Source organism: Rhinopithecus roxellana, chromosome 6 (assembly GCF_007565055.1).
Source record: "Rhinopithecus roxellana isolate Shanxi Qingling chromosome 6, ASM756505v1, whole genome shotgun sequence".
Classification (NCBI taxonomy): domain Eukaryota; kingdom Metazoa; phylum Chordata; class Mammalia; order Primates; family Cercopithecidae; genus Rhinopithecus; species Rhinopithecus roxellana.
The window spans coordinates 70,373,094-70,391,593 of record NC_044554.1 but is presented as its reverse complement, the minus strand read 5'-3'; the positions used below and the strand labels follow the sequence as shown (position 1 = coordinate 70,391,593).

Here is an 18,500-nt window from a genome sequence, read left to right as displayed (position 1 = left end):
CAAATTCTTCTACTGAGAGAACCTTGTGCATCACACTGAGTCCATACCTTTTCATTTCCTCAGATTTGTATGCTAGGGTCTGGCTGATGCTTTCAAAATCACTTTGAGTGTCTAGGATCCAATCCAGACACATAATTCTGTGCATAAAAATTGTCAATAAAGTTAGAAGCAAAGGAGTATTTTCCAGTAAGTTACTCCTCTTCTTCAGGAAGAAGAGGAGAGACAGTGATTTGTCTTGAGAAGTATAGAAATTTAACCTCCTGGAAGTCAAAGGGCTGAACATGGAACCTCTCTCACCATTCTGTTCAATTTGATGATTGAAGAAGGAAATGGAAGAGCCATAAGCTTTGAATATTTCAAATAAGTCTATGAAAACCAGAATGAGTGGTTTTTAATTAATCTAGGAGTAATTAATTTTCATGAAATTTTGGGAGAAGACAGTTTTCTTCCAACAACTCTACAAAGACCAGGGCAATTACAAGGGATGAGGGCCTTCTCAAACTGTTGCTTTATATCAACTGGATAGATAGGTCAAATAAAATCAACCAACATCTCATGGTGTTTTTATTTCTTCCTAAGATTAGATGTAATATAATGTTAGAAAGGGTTGTGTGAATTTTTCTCCAGACTTTATTCAATAAACATTTACTAAGTATCTTTAATGCTAATATTATTTCTTATTCTCTTTTTTATTTAACAGCAAATAGCATCATGATATACTGAAGTCCAAGAGCTACTCAAATTCATCATGAAATAAGGTAAAGGCATAAGCAAACAAAAAGTATATTTCACTAGGAGTCACTTTACATATTTTCATATACATTTTTCCTTACTAGTCTTCTAATACTATTTCATGAATTTAAAATTTTAATCTTTTTTTATTATTTCTTTTGACATTCTTGAGCACCATAAAAACTATGTTTTTTGCTTGCAGCCTGTAACATTTCTTGAACTCTGAACTCACCTCATTTGTGTGGTATATTCATGGCATAGCTAGCAAAATTTGCAGCATTAAAATGACAGAGTGAAATTGAATATGCCCAAAGATTGAATGTCTCTGTGCTCTTCTTTTGAACAGTCTAGTTAATTGTTAAATATCTTATACACAGAGTATTACCTCACAGCCATCTGCCAGGGCAAAGCCTCCACCAACAAGAATGGCTATATCCCAGGGCATGAATGACTGGAATTCTTTCCAAGTAATCAGTGGAGAGTAATCAAAAGCAACTGCAAAACAAAAATCCTACAGTTACACATTGCTTAAAATATTACAATATGACATTTGCTTCAGCATCCTAAGTAGCCATCTTACAGGAAGTTTGTAATATTCTTATATTGTTTTTAAAGAGGGGAATTAATCTGGAGTTTGAGTAATTTCCACCTGGACTAGATGGAACATTCTACTATAAAAAAGAAAAAAAAACTCTATAACTTAGAAAAATCCTTCTGGTAATATTATAGAATATATTTCAATAAATTATAACATTGTCACTTATCATTATACTCATTCATTCACTCACTCATTCATTTATTCATTCCACTAACATCTTTGCCAACTGTGAATAGCACACTGTATTAGACTATAGTATTCTTTGCTATGCAAAATGTCCATAATATTCCATTGGTTCTAAGAGCATCTTGTAGCATTATATCCATTAATATTTGAACATTTTATTAGATTTTTAGTCATAAGGAGGATCATGATAGATTCACCAAGATTTCAGTTTAAAAATAATTCAGGATTCAGATTAAATAAAGTATTATTTGTGAGGTCCTTAAAGTGCTTACAAAAGGATTATCATAAAGATTTCTCTTTATATTTGGCTTCTGATCTCTCCATTGCTTTGTTGATAAATAAATTCATTTGAGGACATATTCTGCCCATTTAACATGTGTATAATAGGCAGCCCTCTACATGTTAAGATTTTAAGTTTACTAATCAGCTTCTTTCCTATCACCTTCCCCCAATTCCAAACCAAACCCATCCTCACTGATGACTGAAATTATGTCACCAGGTTTCTTATTTTAAGGTCATATATCTTGTTAAAATGTAAACATCTCCGAAATGTATCTCTTATTTAAAATTTAACGTATTATGTATTATTTGTCATTTTTAAGTCTTGTATGAATGAGTTTAGCAGGGAGAAGAGGTTTTGAAGAATAAGAGGAGAGAGAAAGGTGGGTAGGAGCAAGTCTCTTTCTAAGGGAGGGAATTCAAATGTGGAAACTAGGGAAGCTAAAGCCAAACGTGGATTCCTTGGACTTGCCACCGCCGGACCTCAGGGCTTTAACTGCAATGGTCAGAGTCCTTGGGGTCTCATAGGAATCAATGCTCCATATTGCATCACCTCCTTAACACACATTGAGATATTCTAATCTCAAGTGAAAAACAAAATACATTTGTTTCTATGCTGTGCTGGTCACGTATGTCCTGGAAATCTGATACATTAGTCATTTATGGATTCTGACAAGAGTCAGGTGGGCCAACACAACTACATAAATCCCAGTTCCATCCCCATAAGAACAAACAAAACCACAAGTCTACTAGTTTATTTCCAGACAATTACAAATTAGTTGTCCCACTTTGACAAGATAGGAATCTGACTACTCAAAACATGCTGTGTTGTAAAGCAAAGACATGAATGAATCCTGTGTTTAAAAAGTGAGTGTGTGTGTGTGTGTGTTGAGAGGATGGTATGCTCAGGCAGATGTGCATACTTCTTTGTTCATCTGTTGTAAATATAATGAATGCTGTTGCGGAATACCTTTTCTTTATTTTTATTACTATCATTATTTTTAGAGACCGAGTCTCCCTCTGTTGCCCAGAGCAGTGGCACAACCATAGCTCACTACAGCCTCCAACTCCTGGGCTCAAGTGATCCTCCTGCGTTGGCCTCCAGAGTAGCTAGGACTACAGGTGTGTGCCACCACACCTGGCTAATTTTTTAAACTTTTTGATAAAGCTGGGGTCTCACCATGCTGCCGAGGCTTGTTTCAAACTACTGGCCTCAAGTGATCCTCCTGCCTCAGTCTCCCAAAGTGCTGTGATTGCAGGTGTGAGCCACCACACGTGGCCCTTTTATTTCAGCTGTGATCCTAGGATATGGCTGTATGAGGTTGATTTAGCTTTTGTTCCAGAACTACTTTGAGAATGTAAATAATCTTTCTCTTGAAATTCATCACCTTTTTAGATCCTCTGCATTTATTACCAAGGTATGAAGCAGTGTCTTCCCATTTCTTTTTCCTATGTTTGCCAATAGTAAGATTAATTTTGAAATGGGTTTACCATGGGTCAAATAGTATCGCTTGTAGCAGAGCCCTAGCCATGATACAAAAGGAAATCTACTTCTCACTTCTGCAAAGTAAGATGATCTCTCTTGCAGGTGGAAGATGTGCTGGCTTGAAGACAGCATTGCAGTTTGCAAATAGGGCATGCTAGGCCAGGGGTTGTGCCAGCATAGACTTTCTTTCTGCTCTAGGTGCCAAGCGAAACCAATGGAATTTTATAATTTTTGCTCTTCTGTTAAATTTTTGCAGAATTATAAATGATACTCAACCAATTTCTCCTGTAGGTGTAGTTTTTGTCAATCTCTTAGCTGGAATGAGAAAGAATAGCAGCCCTATAAGTAAAGCAACAGTTGAATCTGTAGCAAAACCAGGGTACCTGTAAAAGGGACAAATATGTATATTAAAAATAGCATCAAGAACTTAAATGAGCTAAAACACCAATTTTGCTAATAACATATCAGTAGTAGGTTATTATCAATATTAGGTGGTGGAGGTTATTTATTCTCGATAATCTGCCCTAAAATATATGGATTCCCAATTAAATGACATAACACTAAAAACAATAATCTCAGACTGTAGTCCTATTGTTCCCGTATGTCTCTTCTTATTTTCAATACCACGTATACACATACTGACATACTAGGCCAAAATAACAAATTTCCCTTTTAGATAAGCTTACAATTTGTTAAACAATTTCCTTCTTTCTTTTTTTTTTCTTTTTTTTTGAGATGGAGTCTCGCTCTGTCGCCCAGGCTGGAGTGCAGTGGCCGGATCTCAGCTCACTGCAAGCTCCGCCTCCCAGGTTCACGCCATTCTCCTGCCTCAGCCTCCCGAGTAGTTGGGACTACAGGTGCCCGCCACGTCGCCCGGCTAGTTTTTTGTATTTTTTAGTAGAGACGGGGTTTCACCGTGTTAGCCAGGATGGTCTCGATCTCCTGACCTCATGATCCACCCGTATCGGCCTCCCAAAGTGCTGGGATTACAGGCTTGAGCCACCGTGCCCGGCCAACAATTTCTTCTTTGAATTATTTAATTTAATTATATTGATCAAGATTTGAAGTTGAAACATTGCTAGAGCAGAGAAAGCCCCATGTAATTGATTTATAGCATCCTTCTATTAAATTGTGGCAAGGCATGATGTTTCTGTGATCCCCTAAAACTCTTCTATAAATTGTGAAAAGGAATTGATCTGTTTTCTGAGATATCACACCTGCTTCTGTGGTTATAGGCTCTAACTATATCATACAAACGAAAACAACCTACTTAATGCTTTGTACTCCATGAAATTCAATCAAGAATATTAATTGTTGGAGTGGTTTAGCCAATGCTCACAAATGATCACCGTATAAATTAAGACTGATTCAGGAACAGATGGGGTCTTAGAATCACCAGACCGTTGTAACAAATAAGACAGGTTCCCAGAAGTCTCAACAGTAAAGAATCTGGAGACCAGGTATAACTGAAACAGGCATTAATAATTATAATTTAGTTTTAAAAGTCAGCAATATTAACTAGTGCATTTCTGTAGCCTGAGAAGAAATATGTACCATGCTAAAGATTCTTTTACTATCTTGTAACTCAGTAATGTGTACACACTACAGAAGCTTCTCTACTTCTATAATTTACTTGAAAAATCCAAAAAGCCAAACAAATGCTGTATCTTTCTCAATCTAGCAATTTTTAAAGCAGTCTACTTTCTTTAAGTATAGACACATTTTCTTTCATTATTAGTTAAAAATCTACCTTACCATAATTTATCCTACAAACTGGACTGATAATTTTATTATACCTTGTTTCTTTTATTTCAGTATAATTTTTGGTTGAATTTTTGGCAAATTGGGCCAGGCATCATGTAACCAGATTTTGTTTGATATAAAAAGACACATTGAATTCAGTCCAGGTACAAACAGATGGAATGAAAACATTAGGTGGTAGCTATAAATCTTGATATATCATGTTAGCTTTAGAAATTCTTAATGCCTGAAACTCTGCATAACAAATATATCCTACAAAATATATACATTAAATTAAATCAAGGCGTAAGTACTGAAATAATTTATTTTCAAAGTACTTTAAAAACTATTCTTATATTATAACTTATATTTAGTTTGTCAGGAAAGCAGTTAGTTTGTCTCAGCATTAGAAACTATTAAGCTTATGCAAATTTTATTTGTTTTGGGTTTGTCAATTAGATTTATAGTTTAAAATCCCATCCTCTCTCAAACCTTTGTTCCTTTCCTATTGTTTTCTCTCAGAATTGTAGGTGGCATGAGTGCCTGCTCATAGCCAGTACACTGCTTTCCTGCTACAAACAAAACATCTCCTGTTTCCTCCCATAAGAAACAGAAATTAGAAGCTGATTATATTGAATTTCCTATTGGAATTTCTGCCTGGGCTTTATTAACTATCATCTGATTTCATTTAATTCTTACACACTGGTGTTTAGATAAAGACTCTCCCTGTCTAGGATGATGGAAGTTGGATTTTAAAAGGGGAAGGCATTATTTTTTATGTTGATCTAGATCCTACCACAAAACCACAAAGTACTAATTAAATATTACATAATAATTTGATTTAAATAATTGGATATCTAAAACTCTCAAAAAGAAAAGTTTTATTTCTAAGGGAATCAAACAGTTTATAAAAATGAAGCCGGTCCTTTAAAACATACCACCATATTGCATTGCTTGACTTGTGTGGTCATTAGGAATTTGGATTCAGACTTCGCACCCTTTAGAAACACTGGCAATGCCTATAAAACCAGAAGGTTCTGATTCAAGGAGGGAAGAATTTCTTTATTCTATGTGGGCAAAATACATACGACCTAAACAATTTTGGTTTATACCCCAAAATACAAAAAAAAAAAAAAATTATTTTTTGCTGGGTAATGTGAGATAGGAAGTTCAAGTAAGACACGTGCTGAATTTGGAAATTAGAGTAGTTCAGTGAAAGATTGGGAACACAAATCTCACAACCAAATTATTTATTTTGACATGTAGGATGGTCCTTAATTTAGAAAATTATGCTATACTCTTCCCCCTAACTTTACACGACTCAGCAATTGACTACCGGTGTATAAGACACTGAGATATAAAATTAACTCTGACCTAGCTTCTAGCATCAGCTTTTAAAATCAGTCTTATTATTGCTTCAGAAATTCCTTATCTGTGAAATGGAGGCTGGGCTGAACTTATAGTGAACCAGTGCAAAAATGTAAATAAATGAAGAAAAAGACAAGATATTAAACCAAACAAATAGTCCTTCATAGAATTAAAAAACAAAGTGGGTAAAAATCACATAATATAAGTTTATATCAGATTATTAAGAGGCATTGAGTGGTACTTATTTCACATAATAACATTAGTATAGCACTTCCTATAGGGAGAAGGCCAGCACTATTCTAAATCCTATAATTATCTCCATCTTACAGATGAAGACACTGAGAATTAAGTGACTTGTCTAAAGTAAGTGGATGAATCAGGAATGGAACCCAAGCAGTGTGGCTCTGAAATCTATGCTCCCTACCACCACAGAACATAGCCTTTCTGCATATTAGATTTCTAATTTTGTAGGGATGGGAATAATTTTGTCTACTGGACTTTGCCTTTTAGTAACAGAGTAAGTAGTATGGTTATGCTTCCTGTGCTCTTATCCTAGATTTCATTCCTTATAATTTTTTTCCTGAAAAGATTAGAATTTAAAATATCTTTTCAAGGGAAAGAAAGAAAAATATCTCATCCAATCTTTCAGAATTACGGGAACCATATAGGAGAGAAGCAGAGTATAAAACAGGAAGGGCTGACAAACATAACATGCAAAACTTACTCTGAAAAAAGTGCAGACCAACCAGGAACAAATCCAGGATCTCTACTAAACCATAGCAGAGCCATTAGAATGAAGAGGACCAAGGTCATAATTTCTTGATACCTGTGGAAAAATTCCAATGGCATCATTTCTTATTTTCTAAGTCAGGACATTTGTAGAAACTCCTTGGGCTATTGTCAGGAGTGAGCTCAGTAGAACACTAAACACTGTAAGAACTAGATGTGTCAATAATTTGAGAGCATCAGTGCAGTTTGAAAAAGCCCTTACTCTTCTTTGGGGTCTCTCAGCTTCTTTTCATTTTACCTGGCAAATTTTAGTTAGCAGGGTATGTGTTTTATCATGTTGAGTTATAGTCTGTAATCTCCATAGCTTAGCAAATTTGGGGCCCTAATCCAGTGTTATAAATATCTTGCAAGCAATTATGTGCTTGTTTGCTTTTCAACAACTACTTGCAGTATAAACAGCATTTCTCTCTCTCTTCTCTCTCTCTCTCTCTCTCTCTCTCTCTGTGTGTGTGTGTGTGTGTCTTACCTTATTGGCCCAAGCTTTTGGTATTCTTGCTTAATCACTTCAGCACAAGCTTTTTGTTGGACTGTTTTGGTTTTGCCACATTTGAACATCTCCTTAACACTGCAAAGAATAATTAAGCCCATAAACAAGAAATTCTTTTACTACCACCTCGCTGTAAGGAAGATATTTTTGCAAAACGTCGTCACCTTCATGCAATATGAATCTCCCTGTTAATAACAGATATCTGTGCTTTTCACCTCTACCTCCATCTCCTTTTTTGAATGTCTTCTGTCTTTTCTGTTTTTGCCTGGTTTGCTCACTTTTTCATGTTCTATTTTCATTGCATATTTTCCGTGATGTCCTTTACCAATCTCTTCCTTTTTCCAAGTTATTTTGTACCATTGGAATTTTGCCATGTGCTACTTATCTCTAACTAACATTTTATTATGTACTGGATCTTATATATTTAAAATGTATTTATTGTGTATCTTGGTTGTTAATTGTTCCATGCATATAAGTTTTAGCCCACTAGTTAAATTATTTGAGGGCAGGGACAGTGACGTGATCATAGATGTTTTCTTTGGTCTGCTATCTCTGAACACGGCTACCTCTGAACATACAAAGTAAATACTTGACCCATCAATCCAATAGTACCTTTGGCAAATGTATGAGACAGTTGGGGTCAGATCCATCAATTTTCACAAAGTATGCTAAACTTGAGTTTTACACTAGTGCGGAGACTGATCATGGTCAGAGACTAAGCCTAGTCTTAGAAGTAAAATAAACTCACCATAAATACCATTTGACCCAGCAATCCAATTACTTGGTATTTACCCAAAGGAATATAAATCATTCTGTTATAATGATACATGCATGCATATGTTCACTGCAGCACTATTCACAATAGCAAAGACATGGAATCAACCCAAATGCCTATCAGTGATAGACTGGATAAAGAAAATTGGTACATATACACTATGGAATACTATGCAGCCACAACAAGGAATGAGATCATGTCCTTTGCAGGGACATGGATGGAGCTGGAAGTCATTATCCTCAGTAAACTAACACAGTAACAGAAAACCACACCGCATGTTCTCACTCGTAAGTAGGAGCTGAACAATGAGAACACATGGACCCAGGGAGAAGAACAACACACACTGGGGCCTGTCAGGGGTGTGGAGGGAGGGAGAGCATCAAGATAAATAGGTAATGCATTCGGGGCTTAATATCTAGGTGATGGGTTGATAGGTGCAACAGACCATCATGGCACATGTTTGCCTGTATAACAAACCTGCACATCCTGCCCATGTATCAAGGAACTTAGGATAAAATTTAAAAAAGAAGTAAAACTCTATTACATTTTTTCTTTAAGTTTCTTTACTCATATGTCCTAATAGCACCCACAACATAATCTTCCTGTTTATTTCCAATAGTAACTGCCACTTTTTATCATTTTCAGCTGCTTGTTTTAGTGATCTCTTTCCTTACTAATTTTCTGTCCTGAAGACCAGTGTCTTCAAAACGGAACAGTTTTTGTGAAATACTGTTTTAGATGTAGATTTTTAAAAAAATTCCTCCAGAGGAAGAACTAAGTGAGAAAATGGCTAGATTCTTATGGATTATCTCTTGGAATGTTTGTGAGTAGCTCAGTTAGTTTACATTTTGTGTGAGTATAGACAGAAAGGACATTTTCTTCTGTAAAATAGCTGGGGTAAGCTTATACATTCATAATCACCCTCGTGCATACACCTCAATGCCTGAATGTGAGTGAATGGACAGTGCTACATTTATGATCAATTAGGAAATAATTGCTTTTTTGCAATCTCAGTTAAATTACTGACTAGTGTCAGCCTCAAACTTTTACCCCTTGTCATGACATAAATACTACTATTGTAAGAAACTAATCTATGGGCCACCTAGAGAGCAGTCTGTAGAAGAGAAAATCATAGTTAAAGAAAGAGATGAGTCTCCTTAGAAACAATTTTCCACCTAGTACATTTCATATGTACTTTATCATTTTGGTTGCAGACAATAAATAGTTAAGTCAAAAGCCAAATTGGCTTTGCTACAAATGAAGGTTAATGCCTTCACAAAGGAACTGACAAAGCCTATGACAACACATCAAACTCTCCATTTACATAAGTTCAATGGCACTGACAGATGAGCTCCTCTTCTCAGGTATGTTGGGATCATTTATAATGAGTGAGTTAACTGTGTTAATAGCCAACACACAAATCAGAATGTATGCTAGTCTGCCAGGGGAGTGGCTGATAATTTCCATCTGTCAATCTAAAATCTCTGGAGGTAAACACCTTGGCAGACGGAAAAGGACACTGAAAAATTAGCTGGAGCATGAAGCTGTGCAGTGTCTAACAGATAGTGGACACCAAGGGGACTGTTTAAATATATGACTGATCATGATTTCCGGACTTTACCTAGTGTATGCATTTCATGGGATTTTGTTTTTCCTCATTGAGAGCACATTTCAATATATTTGCCTTTTATGTTCTTAATTTCTCCTTTGTAAGTGGTGTGCCATTTTAAAATAATGACAATGGTTGCATATATATTTTACAAAGTCATTAAATGTAGCAATGAAGAACCTGAGACTCTTTTGACTTGGGATTGCCATCTCCTGTATCCTGCATTGCTACCTGCACAATTGAATAGTCCCCAAAGGCTTGGATTTCCTGAAAGGGGCACTTAGTATGCAGCTGGCCTCTTCCCATTGATGCCCACCTGCTGAAGTCAGTGACATTCTACACATTTGCTTCAGCAGGAGGACTGCCACATGCTGCTCCCACAATCTGGATAGAATTATTTTTTTAATCATCAGTACCATCTTCTCACTACTAATAAAACCATGGCAGTTCTAGAGAAAAAGCAGAAAGAGGAATCAAGAGGGGAGAATGTCAGTCCTCATATAACTAGAAATGGAAACCATGGCCACAGACATGGAACCTCATCTGATTTCAGCATTTTTCTTTTCTTTTCTTTTCTTTCTTTCTTTTTTTTTTTTTTTTTAACTTTTGCTCTTGTCACATAGGCTGGAGTGCAATGGTACAATCTTGGTTCACTACAACCTCTGCCTCCCAGGTTCAAGCAATTCTCCTGCCTCAGCCTCCTGAGTAGCTGGGATTACAGGCCTGCCACCATGCCCAGCTAATTTTTGTATTTTTAGTAGAGAAGGGGTTTCACCATGTTGGCCAGGCTGGTCTCGAACTGCTTACCTCAGGAGATACACCCTACCAGCCTCCCAAAGCATTTCGCTTTTCAAAGGAAGTACGCATAGTTGGCTTCAGTCTCTCTGGTTTGATGAATAACATGCTGTTTTATTCATAGGTCCTTGAAATTATTTAAATAAAACCCCACCAAAATCAATCTGAGTTGTTTTGTTTTTCAGGAAAAAAAAAGATACTCAAGATTTGACATATAGCAACTTCAACTTTCTTTTAGGAGTATTGTTAAACGAGTAGAAATTACAGGCTGCATTTTAGATTTTGCTCTGGAGCCCTTCATAATTTTAAATGCTCATTGTCATCTAAGTCATGTAACTCATTGGTACTTATGAACTACCAGCTTTGATCCCAGCCAAGATAATATTTTGAAGTTGTCTTTGAATGCATATATTTGACATTTTAGTGGCATCAGTCGGTCTCCATTGGTCAACATTTTTTTTTCTTTTTTTACTTTGACATCTATGTGTTCGATTTAGGCCCAGATGTATTAGAATTATAGCCTTGGAAGGGATCTTACTGATTTTCTGGGTAAATTCTATCATCTTACAATTGAAGACACTGAGACTGAGAATGGGTCTGGACTTGTAATGATCCCTTATCTGACCTCTGAGAAGCCACAATTTTATTCCTGGTCTAGTAATTCCTAAAGCAATATTCTTTCCACAGAGAACATCCTCAGATCTTTATTGTACTTGGTATATTGAAAAGGATGTCAATTTTGGTGCTAGCGTGATGCAGGAAGTCCTACTTGTCACAGTGTAAGTAGCTTGATAACCCAAGGAAATCCCCACATTAAACTAAGTGGAGGGGCAAGCCTTAAAATTCCTCTTTAACAAGTTGGACATCAGATTGAGTTATTTATGCCCTTCAATGTCTCATCATCTTAGGACTCAAAGGGCACCTAGATGATTTGTTTTCTAATCTTTATTTATTTATTTATTTAAGACAGAGTCTCACTCTGTCACCCAGGCTGGAATACAGTGGCACGATCTCCACTCACTACAACCTCTGCCACCCGGGTTCAAGTGATTCTCCTGCCTCAGCCTCCTGAGTAGCTGGGACTACAGGTGCCTGACACCACACCTGGCTATTTTTTGTATTTTTTTAGTAGAGATGGGGTTTCACCATGTTGACCAGGATGGTTTGGATATCCTGACCACGTGATCCAACCGCCTTGGGCTCCCAAAGTGCTGGGATTACAGGCGTGAGCCACCGTGCCTGGCCCTAATCTTTATTTATTTTATTTTTTGAGACAATTCTCTCTCGCCAAGGCTGTAGGGCAGTGGTGTGATCTCAACCCACTGCAACTTTCGCCCGGCAAGCTCAAGCAATCCTTCCACCTAGCCTCTTGAGTAGCTGGGACAAGAGGCGCACACCACCATGCCTGGATGGTCCTTTTAGGGGGGAGGTTTTTGTTGTTGTTTTTGTTTTTTGGGGGTTTTTGTTTGTTTATTTGTTTTTGGTAGAGACAGGGTTTTGCCATATTGTCCAGGCTGGTCTTGAACTCAGAGAGGATTGCACAAGCAATCCTCCCACCTTGGCCTTTCAAAGTGCTGGGATTATAGGCATGAGTCACTGCATCTGGCCCCTTTCTAATCTTTAATTAACTCTTCCACAGTCAGTATTATTTAAATGAGATTCAAGCTTATCCTTAAAATATGTATTTGTGTGTATTAATTTTGTAGTCTGCATGGCATAGGGGAAAGAGCATCGGATAAGAAGCTAAGAACTAGGAACCTAGACACCTTTTTTTAGCCTATTACCATGAAATATTTACTTACTTGAATCCTAGGAAAAGCCACTGAAGCCAGATCCAGGATAAGAGTAGAATGATAAGAGCAGCCGGGAAGGAAAATGTAAACCATGATCCAAAGTTGAGGCAACGACAGTCAGGATAGCGTCTGTGTGAAAACATGGAGACATATTCAGGGAAGGAGAGACAGGTGGAATCATTTCAGATTGTAACAGGAAAGCAGCAGTCCACCTCTTTCCTGTGTTGCTGTCCAAGAAGGAAGTCCTGGAATATACTCCTCATTAAGTAGAGTAATTTTACCCCTTGTCTCCTGTCTTGATTCTGTAACTGCATAATTATTGCTGCATCCCATAAAAGCAAGAGTGGATGTGTTTTGATTTTTGTTCTCTACATTTCATCTTGAAGGAAGTGCTTGTGGAAAAAACCCAGCGCAGTGCTTGGTACTCATGAAACGCACAAGAACTAGGTGTTCATGAGGTGTGTGCATTTTGTTGTCACTACTCAAATCATCAGTATATGAACAAGGAAAGACACATAAGCAGAATTGGGAACGGGTGAAAATTAATGGGACTGAATGTCTGTTCCCATTTCACCTTGGTGACTAGAATTCTTGGCCCTATGAAGGAACTCTGATCCAGCCCAAGTCATCTCCCAAGGCTGTTTTCCCCTCTGTTTCTTCTACCTAAAGCACAGCAACCATCGAACCAGTTATATGGTAGCTCTTTCTTCCTAGAACCAGGTGGTGCTTTGGGGCACAGTCAAATGGAATAACTCTGAGCCAGATAAAAATAATTAAAAGTTCTGAAGAAATCAACAACTTTTCTTTTTATCTTACCTAGTTATTTTTCAACTTTTAAACTCACATAATAACAACAACAACAAAAGGTGAGACACTAGCACAGTTTCTTTGGTAACCTCACATTCATTGTTCTAAAATGTCTCATACCAAATAAATTATTATATAGTCATCTATTTTATAACTATGGAGAAACAATAGGAAATTTGAGAAACAGTTGTCTTTACTTTTTTTCTAAAAGCAGTAACACAGAGATAAATTTGAAAATCTGAAAAACAAAGATATACAGAAGTAATGAAAACATTGTTAACATATTTTAATATTCTTGAAGTCATAAAATACGTAGAACTTTATAGAAATATAGATTTGCATTTTTTTCTATTTGAATCATACTTTGTCTTTTGTCATTTAAAAATCATGTAAGTAATAAAATATTTCATGTTATATCTATGTAGCAAATTTATGCACTTTAGAGTGTTTCTTTTTCTACTTTAAGATGGTTCTTAATAATAATGGGTCCTCAAAACTCTAGATTTCTAAGGTTTTCTATAATTTTCTTTGAGCTTATGAAAAATTACTAATCTCCCTAGGCCCTACAATTGTCTTTAGCAACTTGAGGATTTTTATCTACCTTGAAGAGATCCAAATATTAGCTTACATATTTATGCAATTAGAAAGTGACAAATGATAATTAAAGATGTTAGAAAATTGGCAGTGTGGTGAATGGAAAAATGCTTTATCACATCCATGAGGCTCTATTGAAAACTGTTCGTTTTTGAAAAATGTTTGTTATCTCCAATTGGAAAATAAAGTAACAGGGGAAAAGCTGATTTCCCATTAACATTAGACTTGGATTACAGGATGACCTATGTTAGTCTGTATACAACCTAATGACACTTAAGAATGCTGCTTGGATTAGGTTTAGACCCATGTCCTCGAGCCTAATTTCACTTTTCACCATCTGTGGCTCATGTCTTGAAATCAGTATGCAGAGTTCTCTCTACCCACTGGAGAGAATCCTGCAAAATGTATTTGACTGAAGACGGGCTTTTCAGAATTTTTGCCTGAAGGAATAGTTTCTTTAGAAAAATGAAAGCCTGAAAAAGTTAAACTTTGTTGTTTTGTTTAGTTTAATAGTATGGAAGTATATAAACAACCACATGGGACTATGCCTCTTTAATCATAACCTTTACCCTTATACCAAGAGTGAATATTTTGAGCAAATAAAGAAATATATGGCATACTCTAAGGATTTTCTTTTGTTGTGATGTTCCTTTTCCCACTTTTTCTTATATCCTACAAGTGAAGAGACTTCAAACACGCATCTAAAGCAAATACAGATTTCTTCTGTCATGAACTATGCTAAGAGATTTAATTCTGATGAAATCCTTTTCTTTTACCTAACACTGTTTGGTGTCTGCCAAGTGCCAGGTGCTCTCCAAGCTACTGGGGACATAGTGGTGAATGAGATTGACCTGGTGCGGGCTCTCATGAAGTTTATGTTCAAGTAGGGAACACAGGCAATAAACAGGTAAACATATAACAAAATAGGAAATAAAACAGAATGATGTAATAAAATGTGATTAGGGGAAGGGGGAAATTTTACATAATGTCATCAGAGAAGGTAACGTTTTAGATGAGACCTAAATAGCAAGAAGGAGCCAGTCATGTGAATAACTAGGAAACAGCATTCCAGACAGAGGAAATAGCAATTACAAAGTCCTTGAGTTAGGAATGAGTTTGTCGCACTTGTGAAAGGACAGGAGACCACCGTGGCTGTGGGTAGTGAGTTAAGGTGAGTGTGACATGAAAGAAGTAGTCAGTAGGGATCAGATCATATATAACCTTGTAGCCAGTCTGAAAGAATTTGGATTTTATTACAAATGCAATAAGGACCAATTGGAACATAGTAAGTTAGTAACGTGACATGATCTACTTAGTAACTGACTTAAAACAGATTGGCTCCTGGATGCATTCTCAGGATTGAAGGCAACAAGAGTGGAAACAGTGTGTGATGTTCAGGATGTGGTAGGCAGAGTTCCAAGATATGACCCAAATTCCTGCCTCCTAGTATACATGCCTTGTACAATCTCCTCTTCTGTGTGGGTAGAATCTGGGAATATGATGAGATATCACTCCTGTGATTAGGTTGCTTAGTGAAAAGAGTGAAGGGATTTTCCTTAGGTAATCAGAGTCCCTATCAATTGATAGAATTAATCAAAAGCACGAACTACCCTGGCTAGGCCTAACTTAATCAGGTGAGCCCTTAAAGGAGAGTTTCCTGCTGGCCTGAAGAAGCAAACGTCCTGTTGTCAGAGGACGGGGCCCTGTAGCAAGGGCCTGAGGGCAGCCTTTAGCAGCTGAGAGTGACCCCATGCCAACAACCAGCAAGAAAATGGACACCTCAGTAATTAAACTGCAAGGAACCAAATTCTCCTGACAACCTCAATGAGCTTGGAGGAATACCCTGAGCCTCTATCTAGGTTACAGGCCCAGTTGCCACCCTGCTGTCAGCCTGGTAAGATTCTGAGCAAGAGCCCAGCTAACCTTTGCCTGGAGTCTTTTTAAAAAAATTTTTTTAAATTTTTAATTTTTGTGGGTACATAGTTGGTGTATATATGTATGGGGTACATGAGATGTTTTGATAAAGGCATTCAATTTGTAATAATCATACCACGGAAATGGGATTATCCATCCCCTCAAACATTTATCCTTTATGTTACAAACAATCCAATTATACTCTTTTAGTTATTTTTAAATATACAATTAAATTATTAACTATAGTCACCCTGTTTTCCTATCAGATACTAGGTGTTATTCATTCTTTCTGTTAATTTTGTACCCATTAACCATCTCCACCTTTCAGCCCACACCCTATTATCCTTCCGAGTCTTGGGTCACCATTCTTCGACTGGCTATCACCATTAGTTCATTTGTTTTGATTTTAGATCCCACAAATAAGTGAGAACATGTAATGTCTTTCTGTGCCTGGTTTATTTCACTTAACATACTGACTTCCAGTTCCATTTATGTTGTTGCAAATGACAGGATCTCATTCTTTTTTACGGCTAAACAGTATTCCATTGTGTATATGTACCACATTTTCTTTATCCATCTGTTGATGGGCACTTAGGTTGCATCCAAATCGTGGCTATTATTAATACACACAGTATTGCAACAAACATGGGAGTGCAGATATATCTTCCAAATACTGATTTTCTCTCTTTTAGGTATATACCCTGCAGTGGGATTGCCGAATCACATGGTGGATTTATTTTCGTTTTTGAGGAACTTCTGAACTGCTTTCCATACTGGTTGTACTAATAATTTACATTTCTACCAACAGTGTATGAGGGTTCCCTTTTCTCTACATCCCCACCAGCATTTGTTATTGCCTGTCTTTTGGATAAAAGCCATTTTATCTGGGGTGAGATGATATCTCATTGTAGTTTTGATTTACATTTCTCTGATGATCAACGATGTTGAATGCATTTTCATATGCCTGTTTGCCATTTGTATGTCTTCTTTTGAGAAATATTCAAATATTTTGCCCATTTTTAATTGTATTATTAGATTTTTTCATATAGAGTTGTCTGAACTCCTTATATATTCTGGTTATTAATAATTTGTTAGATGGAAAACTTGCAAATATTTTTTCTCATTCTGTGGATTATCTATTCATGTTGTTGATTGTTTCCTTTGCTGTGCAGAAGCTTATTAACTTGATGTGATGCTATTTGTCCATTTTTGCTTTGGTTGCCTGGACTCGTGGGGTATTATTCAAGAAATTTTTGCCCAGACCCATGTAGTAGAGAGTTTAACCAATGTTTTCTTGTAGTAGTTTCATAGTTTGAGGTCTTAGGCTTAAGTGTTTAATTTATTTTGATTTCATTTTTGTTTATGGCAAGAAATAAGGGTCTAGTTTTATTCTTCTGCATATGGATATCCAGAGTTCCCAGCACCATTTATGGAAAAGACTGCTTTTTCCCCAGTGTATGTTCTTGGCACCTTTATCAAAAATGAGTTCACTGAAGGTGTATGGATTTGTTTCTGGATTCTCTATTCTGTTCCATTGGTCTATGTGTCTGTTTTTATACAAGTACCATGCTGTCTTGATTACTATAGCTCTGCGGTATAATTAGAAGTCACGTAATGTGATTCTTACAGTTTTGATCTTTTTGCTAAAGATAGCTTTGGCTATTCTGGTTCTTTTGTGGTTCCATATACATTTTAGATTATTTTTCTATTTCCATGTAGAATGTCATTGACATTTTCTTAGGGATTGCCTTGAATCTGTAGATTGCTTTGGGTAGTATGAACCTTTTAATTCTTATGCATGAACATGGAATATCTTTCCATTTTTTTGCTGTCCTATTAAATTTCTTTCATCCCTGTTTTATAGTTTTTATTACAGAGATCTATCACTTCTTTCATTAAGTTAATTCTTAGGTACTTAGTTTTATTTGTGGCTGTCATAAATGGAATTACTTTTTAAAATTTCTTTTTCTGATTATTCACTGTTGGCATATACAAATGCTACTGATTTTTGTTGGTTGATTTTATATCCTGCAACTTTACTGAATTTGTTTATCAGTTCTAATAGTTTTTTGGTGGAGTCTTTAATTTTTTTCCAAATATAAGATCATATCATCTGCAAACAAGGATACTTTGACTTTTTCCTTTCCAATTTGGGATCCTTTTTAACTTTCTCTTCTCTGATTGCTCTAGCTAGAACTTCCAGTACTATGTTGAATAACAGTGTTGAAAGTGGGCATCATATTCATGCTGCAGATCTTGAGGTTTTTTACCCATTCAGTATAATACTAGCTGTGGGTCTGTCATCTGTCGTATACAGCTTCTTCTTCTTTTTTTTTTTTCTTCTAATGTTAAGGTATTTTCTTTCTTTACAAATTTTTTGAGGGTTTTATTGTGAAGGGATATTGAATTTTATGAAATGCTTTTTCAGCATAAATTAAAATGATTATATAGTTTTTGTCCTTCATTTTGTTGTTATGATGTATTATTACATTGATTTATTTGCATATGTTGACACATCTTTGCATCCCAGGGATAAATGCCATTTGGT

At 36.3% G+C, this 18,500-nt stretch overlaps 1 protein-coding gene across 1 annotated transcript in view; it reads right to left on the bottom strand.

Moving 5' to 3' along the window:
- The window catches only part of SLC13A1 (solute carrier family 13 member 1), a 90,783-nt gene that overhangs the window by 7,485 nt on the left and 64,798 nt on the right, over positions 1-18,500 (bottom strand). Inside the window, exons 8-12 of the mRNA XM_010367979.1 lie at positions 12,647-12,766; positions 7,645-7,743; positions 7,114-7,215; positions 3,558-3,664; positions 1,118-1,227 (exon numbers count right to left, since the gene is read on the bottom strand). Of these exons, the coding sequence (XP_010366281.1) occupies positions 1,118-1,227; positions 3,558-3,664; positions 7,114-7,215; positions 7,645-7,743; positions 12,647-12,766 (538 nt within the window). The remainder of the gene's footprint in view (positions 1-1,117; positions 1,228-3,557; positions 3,665-7,113; positions 7,216-7,644; positions 7,744-12,646; positions 12,767-18,500) is intronic.